General features: G+C 44.2%; 1 protein-coding gene across 1 annotated transcript; it reads right to left on the bottom strand.

The window, feature by feature from the left end:
- Positions 1-3,808: 3,808 nt before the first annotated feature.
- LOC139460675 (uncharacterized) lies at positions 3,809-11,905 on the bottom strand. Its single transcript, XM_071242155.1, has 5 exons — positions 11,822-11,905; positions 9,070-9,212; positions 7,923-8,216; positions 5,298-5,615; positions 3,809-5,008 (listed from the first exon to the last, which is right to left on the bottom strand). Exons 2-5 carry the CDS (start codon positions 9,203-9,205, stop codon positions 4,365-4,367), a joined length of 1,392 nt encoding a protein of 463 aa, XP_071098256.1. The 5' UTR covers positions 9,206-9,212; positions 11,822-11,905; the 3' UTR covers positions 3,809-4,364.

Below are 11,905 nucleotides of genomic sequence, written 5' to 3'. Positions count from 1 at the left end.
ATGTAGGATGACGTGGTAGTGTACCCAGGTCATGTAGGATGACGTGGTAGTGTACCCAGACCATGTAGGATGACGTGGTAGTGTACCCAGACCATGTAGGATGACGTGATAGTGAACTCTGGCCATGCAGGATGACGTGGTAGTGTACCCAGGTCATGTAGGATGACGTGGTAGTGTACCCAGGTCATGTATGATGATGTGGTAGTGTACCCAGACCATGTAGGATGACGTGATAGTGAACTCTGGCCATGCAGGATGACGTGGTAGTGTACCCAGGTCATGTAGGATGACGTGGTAGTGTACCCAGGTCATGTATGATGATGTGGTAGTGTACCCAGGCCATGTAGGATGACGTGGTAGTGTACCCAGACCATGTAGGATGACGTGGTAGTGTACCCAGGCCATGTAGGATGACGTGGTAGTGTACCCAGGTCATGTAGGATGACGTGATAGTGAACTCTGGCCATGTAGGATGACGTGGTAGTGTACCCAGGTCATGTATGATGATGTGGTAGTGTACCCAGGCCATGTAGGATGACGTGGTAGTGTACCCAGACCATGTAGGATGACGTGGTAGTGTACCTAGGCCATGTAGGATGACGTGGTAGTGTACCCAGACCATGTAGGATGACATGGTAGTGTACCCAGGCCATGTAGGATGACATGGTAGTGTACCCAGACCATGTAGGATGACGTGGTAGTGTACCCAGGCCATGTAGGATGACGTGGTAGTGTACCCAGGTTATGTAGGATGACGTGGTAGTGTACCCAGACTATGTAGCATGACGTGGTAGTGTACCCAGGCCATGTAGGATGACGTGGTAGTGTACCCAGGTCATGTATGATGATGTGGTAGTGTACCCAGGCCATGTAGGATGACGTGGTAGTGTACCCAGACCATGTAGGATGACGTGGTAGTGTACCCAGGTTATGTAGGATGACGTGATAGTGAACTCTGGCCATGTAGGATGACGTGGTAGTGTACCCAGGTCATGTAGGATGACGTGGTAGTGTACCCAGGTTATGTAGGATGACGTGGTAGTGTACCCACGTCATGTAGGATGACGTGGTAGTGTACCCAGGCCATGTAGGATGACGTGGTAGTGTACCCAGGTCATGTATGATGATGTGGTAGTGTACCCAGGTCATGTAGGATGACGTGGTAGTGTACCCAGGTTATGTAGGATGACGTGGTAGTGTACCCACGTCATGTAGGATGACGTGGTAGTGTACCCAGGTCATGTAGGATGACGTGGTAGTGTACCCAGGCCATGTAGCATGACGTGGTAGTGTACCCAGGTCATGTAGGATGACATGGTAGTGTACCCAGGCCATGTAGGATGACGTGATAGTGAACTCTGGCCATGTAGGATGACGTGGTAGTGTACCCAGGCCATATAGGATGACGTGATAGTGTACCCAGACCATGTATGATGATGTGGTAGTGTACCCAGGTCATGTAGGATGACATTGTAGTGTACCCAGGCCATGTAGGATGACGTGATAGTGAACTCTGGCCATGTAGGATGACGTGGTAGTGTACCCAGGTCATGTAGGATGACGTGGTAGTGTACCCAGGTCATGTAGGATGACGTGGTAGTGTACCCAGGCCATGTAGCATGACGTGGTAGTGTACCCAGGTCATGTAGGATGACATGGTAGTGTACCCAGGCCATGTAGGATGACGTGATAGTGTACCCAGGCCATATAGGATGACGTGATAGTGTACCCAGACCATGTATGATGATGTGGTAGTGTACCCAGGTCATGTAGGATGACATTGTAGTGTACCCAGGCCATGTAGGATGACGTGATAGTGAACTCTGGCCATGTAGGATGACGTGGTAGTGTACCCAGGTCATGTAGGATGATGTGGTAGTGTACCCAGGTCATGTAGGATGACGTGGTAGTGTACCCAGGCCATGTAGCATGACGTGGTAGTGTACCCAGGTCATGTAGGATGACATGGTAGTGTACCCAGGCCATGTAGGATGACGTGATAGTGTACCCAGGCCATATAGGATGACGTGATAGTGTACCCAGACCATGTATGATGATGTGGTAGTGTACCCAGGTCATGTAGGATGACATGGTAGTGTACCCAGGCCATGTAGGATGACGTGATAGTGAACTCTGGCCATGTAGGATGACGTGGTAGTGTACCCAGGTCATGTATGATGATGTGGTAGTGTACCCAGACCATGTAGGATGACGTGGTAGTGTACCCAGGTCATATAGGATGACGTGGTAGTGTACCCAGACCATGTAGGATGACATGGTAGTGTACCCAGGCCATGTAGGATGACGTGATAGTGAACTCTGGCCATGTAGGATGACGTGGTCGTGTACCCAGACCATGTAGCATGACGTGGTAGTGTACCCAGATCATGTAGGATGACGTGGCAGTGTACCCAGGCCATATAGGATGACGTGGTAGTGTACCCAGATCATGTAGGATGACGTGGCAGTGTACCCAGGCCATATAGGATGACGTGGTAGTGTACCCAGACCATGTAGGATGACGTGGTAGTGTACCCAGGTCATATAGGATGACGTGGTAGTGTACCCAGGCAATGTAGGATGACGTGATAGTGTACCCAGGTCATGTTGGATGACGTGGTAGTGTACCCAGATTATGAAGCATGACGTGATAGTGTACCCAGATCATGTAGGATGACGTGATAGTGTACCCAGACCATGTAGGATGATGTGGTAGTGTACCCAGACAATGTAGGATGACGTGGTAGTGTACCCAGGCTATGTAGCAAGACGTGGTAGTGTACCTAGGCCATGTAGGATGAAGTGGTAGTTTACCCAGACTATGTGGGATGACGTGGTAGTGTACCCAGACTATGTAGGATGACGTGGTAGTTTACCCAGGCAATGTAGGATGACGTGGTAGTGTACCCAGACTATGTAGGATGACGTGGTAGTGTACCCAGACTATGTAGGATGACATGGTGGTGTACCCAGGTCAAGTAGGATGACATGGTAGTGTACCCAGACTATGTAGGATGATGTGGTAGTGTACGCAGACTATGTAAGATGACATGGTAGTGTACCCAGACTATGTAGGATGACGTGGTAGTGTACCCAGACTATGTAGGATGACATGGTGGTGTACCCAGGTCAAGTAGGATGACGTGGTAGTGTACCCAGACCATGTAGGATGACGTGGTAGTGTACCCAGTCCATGTAGGATGACGTGGTAGTGTACCCAGACTATGTAGGATGACGTGGTAGAGTACCCAGACTATGTAGGATGACATGGTAGTGTACCCAGACCCAGTTTGTTAAATCTACTGGGGACATTATTAACAATGGTACATTTACTAACATAATGGCATTACATATTTTTATTTTTTGTTTGTTTGTTGTTTAACGCCTCACTCAGCAATATTCCAGCTATATGACGGCGGTCTGTAAATAACGGAGTCTTGACCAGACAATCCAGTGACTGACATCATGAACATCGATCCACACAATTGGGATACGATGACATGCATCAACCAAGTCAGCGAGCCTGACCACCCGATCCCGTTAGTCGCCTTTTACGACAAGCATAGTCGCCTTTTACGGCAAGTATGGGTTGCTGAAGACCTATTCTACCAAGGAATCTACAGCCATAGACCTCTGAAAGTGTGGGAAACAATCCTCAACAATCAGATCTTACAACAATATAATCAGTCCTGGGTGTAGTTATACAAAGCAATCTTAGCGCTTAGGTGATTGCAACTCCCATACTTTAACATAGGCTTACAATCATCGTAGCGCTAAGGTTGTTTTGTACAACGGCACCCTGGTAGGGAAAACATTCATCCTCCTTAAAAGCTCAAAATCTTTGTTGTTGCCTTACAGATTGCATCCTTAGACCACAATAAATGAACTGTTCCATTTTCATCCAAACAATAAAAAATTATGGACAGGAGGCATTTTAATAAAAAATATCATATATATTTTCTGAACAAACAGTTTCTGTTTGTTTGTTTGTTTTTTGATGCTGCACTCAGCAATATTCAAGCAATTGACCAGACAATCCAGTGATTGACATCATGAGCATCAATCCACACAATTGGGATACGATGACATGCATCAACCAAGTCAGCAAGCCTGACCACCCGATCCCGTTAGGCTCCTTTTACGACAAGCATAGTCATTGTCTTCACAGCTGTTTCCTAAGATGCAATCCATCATTATATTATGTTTATATCTCAACACATCTGCACTGCTCGGTTGTCATGGCAACCTGGACGTCTTCAACTTTGAACTTGAATTGTTATTGACAATCATATATCAAACATCATCCCATACGCGAAGTTAGGTTGTCATGGCAATCTGGATGTCATTATCAACCATATGGCACATCACGACACATCTGGCACAACTAAGCCGTCATGACCTGGGGTTTCATCGTCTGACCTCTGACAGAAGTCCTTGATCATCTTGTAGACTTTCAGCGACTCGTTGATGCTCTCGGTGGTCTGAGCCATCTCCTGACTGAACTGGACGAAAGCCTCACCGCTGTCGTCACTGCGCCGGATGTTAGCATAGGCATTTTCCGCCATCAACACAATCTGCTGTTTCACATCTTCCAGTGAACAGCTGCCTTCGTTACTTGTTGAACTCTGATTGGTCAGAGGGCACATGTTCTGATTGGTCAATGGTGATATGTTCTGATTGGACAGTAAATATGGCACTTGATTAGCCAGCACGCTCTCCTGGAACGTTTCTTGATGGAATGTTGTTGAATTCTGGGTTTCACTGTAAGATGGAATTTGATTGGTTGATGGAGCTGTTTCTGAAGTAGCTGGTATCTTATTGGTTGACTGAAGGCAATCATCATGTGAGGGTGAGTCCAGAGATGTTGATGGAATCTGCGAGATGCATCCTGAGTTCTGATTGGCTGTTAACTTGTAAGATGGATTTCGATTGGCTTTTGGCAGTGGTGTATGGATCGAGGGTGTCTTCAGGTCACTGCAACAGGCATCGCTTGGGGGAATACTCAGAGCTGAATAAATGAATGAATGAATGAATGAATGAATGAATGAATGAATGAATGGTATAGTTCAAGGTACACATTTCTTATACCAATAGAAACATTGAACATAAACATAAAAAAACAACACATATATCACCTAACTTTATCCCAAAAATAATATAAATTCTTTTAAAGTTATTGTAACAACATTTTCACTTTATTGTAAAAATCAAACAGCCTACAAGAATATGTTTCCATGGAAACATCACAACAAGCCCAATCTGAGTTTCTAAATTTCGCTGTTCTGTGATCTACCTACACTTCAACTTCTTCCGCTTCTGTCCGAGTCTCTGTGACGGGGTATTCAACCGTTTAGCCAGATGGTCCTGCCCAGTTTTCTTCAGTGAGTTGACGAACACCATGAATCCCCGATCACATCGGCGCACAAGGTAGTTGAGAAGCTCCTCATTCATTGCCTCGCGGGTGTTCTTGATCTGAATACGTTTAACCTCCGTAACCGTGATGATCCCATCTGCGATGAGGTCGTTGAAGACTTCGTCGGGTGTCATGTCGTTGGTGAGGTCAACTCGGTTGTCCAGAATGGCTTGCTTGTTCTCTTCTGTCATCAGTCGCTCACCTACAATACAGGAACCAGCATTAGGAGGGATGACCATCAAGGCTTGTTTGTTTGTTTGTTTGTTTAAGGCTGCACTCAGCAATATTCAAGCTATATGACGGCGGTCTGTAAATATTCGAGTCTGGACCAGACAATCCAGTGATTGACATCATGAGCATAGATCCACTCAATTGGGATACGATGACATGCATCAACCAAGTCAGCGAGCCTGACCACACTCTCCCGTTAGTTGCCTCTTACGACAAGCATAGTCGCCTTTTACGGCAAGCATGGGTTGCTGAAGATCTATTCTACCCCGGCGGTCTACAATCCAGTGATTGTAGGATGTTTTTGTTTGTTGTTGTTTATTATCCCCGCACTCAGCAATATTCCAGCAATATGACGGCGGTCTGGAAGTAATCGAATCTGGACGAGACAATCCAGTGATTGACATCATGATGATTTTTGTTTGTTTGTTTGTGTTTGTTTTTTATTGCCGCACTCAGCAATTCTGTAAATCTTGAAATTAATGCAAGCATGAATTAAATGCGAAAAATGCGAGTGGTCTTTGCTCTCATAATTAAACATCGCATTTATATCAACAGTAAGACATTTTATATAGCAGAAATACCAACTTAGACATTCGCTGAAAACAAACAACTATGTATTCCACATCACTGTTTATTGAGCAGAACTTATAGCAAGTATATAAACAATGTCATTCAAACACTTATTACATCCTGTGAATTGTCACTGCTTGGGTCAAGACAAGCGTTCTACTCTCTGAACAGTATTCCAGTTATATCACAGTGTGTCAGCCCGAAGATTTCAGACGTTAACCACTTGGTTGAAACAGATGAGCACGCCAAAGGGATGCAACTCTGCACATTGAATTGCGGTGCCTTAGACGACTGGGCCACCCATACCCAACATCAGTATTGGACACAACCAGTATCAGATATTGTCAGTGCCAGGTCAATAACAGACACAACCGGTATCATACATGGCCAACAGGTACACCCAGTACCAAACACGGTCATCAGACACGACGAGCACCACAGACAGTCAATGTAAGACACGACAAGGACCACAGACGGTCAATTTCAGACACGACAAGGACCACAGACAGTCAATGTAAGACACGACAAGGACCACAGACAGTCAATGTAAGACACGACAAGGACCACAGACAGTCAATGTAAGACACGACAAGCACCACAGACAGTCAATGTAAGACACGACAAGGACCACAGACAGTCAATATCAGACACGACGAGTATCACATGTGGCCCAAATCACACATGACCAGTATCAGACACACCAGCTATAATCAAGTACCCACATCTCGACTTTCCTTGAGCACATCACGGCAGTAAGACTTGACAAACAAACACCAGATTAATTTCTTAATTAATCAAACCTAGTGAATATCAACAATACAAAGACTGACATCGTTATTACTGTGCAACAATTCAAGGGTCGGTTTAACTACTGCCCTGTTGGCCCATGGGCAGTTAAAATTACAAAGGGCTTGCTGAAACGTAAAGTAGATGGCCGTCTGGCTAATTTCACCCCTTCTCCGTGTAAGTTTAATTCTTTTAATTGGATCATCTTGGTAGAATGACAACCAGCCGTATGTTGTGTACAACGACTTCTTTATTTGCTAAAAAATCACCACGAAATTAAGGCAAATGGAAGCCAAGTTGTAATCTCAGAGTGCAGGACAAAAATATTTTCAGGGGTGAGGAGTTCTAAAATGTTCAGAGCTTTCCGCAGCTTTAGCCACTTCATGGCCTCAAACATTTAGCTTTAGGCCAGTTTGTTTACAGAAGCGCCAGTAACTTTTAAAAGGAGCAAGCCCTGCTGGCTACTTACCAATTCCTTGTTAAATCTACCCCTGTAATTCAGCTCATTTGGAGCAAAATTCCTTTTCAACAATTACATTTGTTCATATTGAACCATCCGTACATACTAAATTCTGATTTGACAATTTTTTAAATTGGCTTAAAATGTTTTAATTGAAGTTCCAAATGCCATGACCTGTCAACAACTCTGAGGACCACCTATACAACTTACCACAGTCCCCTTCTTCGACCTCCCCACACAGCAGGTCTGCCAGATGACCTGTCCACAACTCTGAGGACCACCTATACAACTTACCACAGTCCCCTTCTTCGACCTCCCCACACAGCAGGTCTGCCAGGTGACCTGTCCACAACTCTGAGGACCACCTATACAACTTACCACAGTCCCCTTCTTCGACCTCCCCACACAGCAGGTCTGCCAGGTGACCTGTCAACAACTCTGAGGACCACCTATACAACTTACCACAGTCCCCTTCTCTGTCCTCCCCACACAGCAGGTCTGCCAGGTGACCTTGACATGACTCCCTCAATGATGCCTCTAGAACGGAGAACGCCTTGTCAGATCGTCTAACAACATGGTCCAGCAGCTCAGCGTTCATGCCCTCCCATGTGGCCTTGGCCTTGATCCGCCTCTCCTCAGCCAGCGTTAGAATCTCCTTTGCAGACAGACGACAGAACAGATCATCGGGGACCATGTTCTCCGCCAGACGCGACCTGTTCCGCGTCAAGAGGTTCTTGTGGGCTGAAGTCATCGGTCCTGCAACCAGAGGCAGCTTTTCGTTTGTTTCCTTGTTTCTTACTCAACGTAGCAGTCATGAAAACTGAAAACTACAGCAAAACTACAGCCTGTTGATCAAGTCCATACCCATCTTCCTGAGGCAAGAGAGTTAATTGACTTTAATAGTCCAGTTTCCACCCTTGCCGAACGAGGCTGGAATTCCTGGGCTCGATCGTAGCGCCTCCAGTGACTGTTACGAGTTATGTCCCTTCTATGCCTCTCCTATGAACCAATTAGATTCCACCTCTCGTATCACTTGCATTTGCTTCAAACAAAACGGAGGCGCCCAGTCAAGACAATTTGATCGATAGTCAAGATCTATATATTGTGATAAAACGAGTCTTACATCGCAAAGTGCATCAAATTACGTGGGCACCTCGATTAAAAACATGAAAAGATTTGGAAAATATCTGTTGACAACGAGTTAGAGGTGCACATGCTTTGCAAATCCTGCAATCGACCAAAATCTGCATGACAATTTACGAACCGGATTTCGATTTCGGAGCACGATTTTGATTGGACTATGCATAGACTCATCCAGCCAAAATGTAACTCCATAATATCAGCCTAGTTCGGCAAGGATGGAAACTGGACTTTTATAGTCAGTCAACTCACTTGCCTCGGGTAAGATGGTCCACACCAGGCTCTGATATCTCGGAGTTTTTACTCAAATTTGAAAATATCAATTAATTTCTTTCTCTGATGCCTATTGTGAGTAATATTATCTGGAACACTGACTTCGCCCTGAGGAATCAAACCAAATACAAGCAAATGGACTTAAACATAAGGACTATCCCACAGGGCGGGAAAGACAACGGATATATCAACCAACCTTCGTCAGCTGCTGAAGAACATCCTTCACAAGGATCTCCATCAGCCTCGTAGTGGTCATCTTCCCCTGACCTTTGACCTGGAGGGGTCAGTGTGTCATGACCTTCATCCAACTTCCTCTTGGTGTTTTGCGCCATGACTCACCTTCAATGTAAGAAATTATATGGGTTCAAAAACCAGGGTGGATGTCAATACTTAGGTCTACCTGAGCATTCTGATGTGATTTTTTCTGTATCGATACAATATGATACACTTGCTAAAATAAATTACTTACTACTCCTTTAATGACTCCAGTGTTTTTGTCAGTCAAATAATGCAAAATGTGTTGAAATTAGTTTTTCATGTTCACTACTAACAAGAGCTGCTATGAACATGTGTCTACAGCTAGCTTTTCCTTTGGAACCTGCTCTGAAATATATTTAGTCAAGTAGTTGTCATGTCATTTGACGTAAATATGTGTATCACAATACACAATGTACCATGATCTTGCCGTTTCGTTTCATCCCTGGATTTTATGTTTCTTTTTCACTGCACTTTTTAGTTTGTTTGTTGTTTAACGCCGCAATCAGCAATATTCCAGCTATATGACGGCGGTCTGTAAATAATCAAGTCTCGACTAGACAATCCAGTAATTGACATTATGAGCATTGATCCAAGCAATTGGGATATGATCATCGGATGACATGCATCAACTAAGTCAGTGAGCCTGACCACCCGATCCCGTTAGTCACCCCTTACGACAAGCATGGTCGCCTTTTACGGCAAGCATGGGTTGCTGAAGACCTATTCTACCCCGAATCTTCACGGGTCCAGTTTTACTGCAAAACAGTTATTAATTAAATGAGTACATAGCAAAGTTTGTTGATCTGCAGTGTGTATAAACAGATTGTGTGAAATGAAAGTTTACATCAATATGCTCAGATCTTGTATACATGGTATACATTTGAAGCAAGTGATATTTACAAGCCTATTTGTCTGTGTTAGGGTAGGTTACCCCTTAGCCCTTGGATCCCCTTTAAGATCAAACCCATGCTTGCCGTAAAAGGCGACTATGCTTGTCGTAACAGGCGACTAACAGGATCGGGTGGTAAGGCTCGCTGACTTGGTTGATACTTGTCCTCGTGTCCCAATTGCCTAGTTCGATGCTCATGATATTAATCAATGGATTGTCTGGTCCAGAGTCGATTATTTACAGGCTGTCGTCATATAGCTGGAATATTGCTGAGTGCGGCGTTAAACAACAAACAAACCAACCAACCAACCCTTTACGATCAATCACCCCTTTATGATTATTAGGGTTAGGTACCCGATTTGTGGCTATTATAGATTCTATAGCGGCTCCTTTTTTTTCTCTCACAAAAACAAGGAGAAAGCAGGGTGAAATGCTTTACGAATATTTTGGCTCTTGGAAACTGACCTGGAACATTCATACAAGCCACTTTCACCTGCTGCATTTATTCAGTACTGATTCAAAAGCTAACTCGCCCTTGTGTCGTCACTAGCCATACTCATGCCTCCCTCGTTCCTTACAATGATCCACATCATCCTTATAGTGTTCCTTACTACACTTTGCTGTCACAAAAATCACCCAACAAATTATTAAATACCATATCATTCATGCGTACCTGCGAGTTCAACATCAGACGCCTAGAGCCGTTTTAAGTTCGCGCCATATGGGCTCATTCCTCACCACTCGGTATCTTGTACATGATGGAATGGGACGAGTGTGCCAAATGGCATCAGGATCACTTGTAAGTATCCGTAGACTAAAGTCACAAGACACCATGCCTACCCGTAACCCTCGTAAGTGTCCTTCACCCAATCGACCCTTTTAATTCAGTTCGTAATGGTGTAGGCATGACTAGGTAAATTTGCATTAAATTAAACAGTATGAATGTAGCTCAGTCGGTTAGCTGTCTGGCTAACAATCCGAAGGTTCCGAGTTCGTGTCCCGCAGATTCTCACAAAATATTGTTGCTTGTCTTTGAGACACGTGACCTACAACAGAGGTCCTCACGAGAAGTTGTGGTACTGTATTCTAAAGGTGCTCTGCTTTTTGCATACTTTTTGGGGGATATTGCAGGTAATTGGACTTCCCTGATCTGACGGAGGCCTAAAATCGCAACAAAACTTACCATGACTTTAACATAAAACATCATGAAAATATCCACAGAGGGTAGGAATCGTATAAGAAATTGAGCCAACTAGTACTGGCTCTCCATACATTTTATTTTTAGCGAGAGTATAATGTGATGGTCATGAAGCAAACGATTTATCACTTATTTTTTGACAGCACTAAAACTTTTTAATACCATTTTTTCGTAGTGGTCAGCTGTATGTCTTATTGATCTCTGTTTCAAACTGATATGTTTGTCATATTGTATCATTAACTTACATATGGCCGAGCGGAAATATATGTAGAGCGAATATATCGTCGGATCATAGGTTTTCGCAAATCATTACGTTTTCGGACGGGAATGTTTACCGCGATTACTCGCGCTATATCGGTGTGTAGCATCACATAGACATTGAAAATACTCAGACGATGGCTTGTTTTTTTAAAGAAAAAGTTGTATTTTATAAGTGAGTGAGGTGTTTTACAGTTGTTCATGTGATTAGATAGAAAACTATGAATGTTTCTTAAGCATCCGAAAACCCATAACACGGGGATACTATAATGAAAATTCCTGATCACTTTGAACCATATGCACGTTACAACAAAACGTCCATGACAACCCTTTCAAATCACTTACCTAAAGTTCCCAAAGTGACTGTCACTAGGGCCAGGTCATCGAGTTAAACACGCCAAGCGATATTCAATCCACATTAACCCATAC

This window comes from Haliotis cracherodii, unplaced genomic scaffold (genome assembly GCF_022045235.1).
Source record: "Haliotis cracherodii isolate W230 unplaced genomic scaffold, xgHalCrac1.p SCAF_14, whole genome shotgun sequence".
Taxonomy (NCBI): Eukaryota; Metazoa; Mollusca; class Gastropoda; order Lepetellida; family Haliotidae; genus Haliotis; species Haliotis cracherodii.
This window is presented reverse-complemented; position numbering and strand designations above follow the sequence as displayed.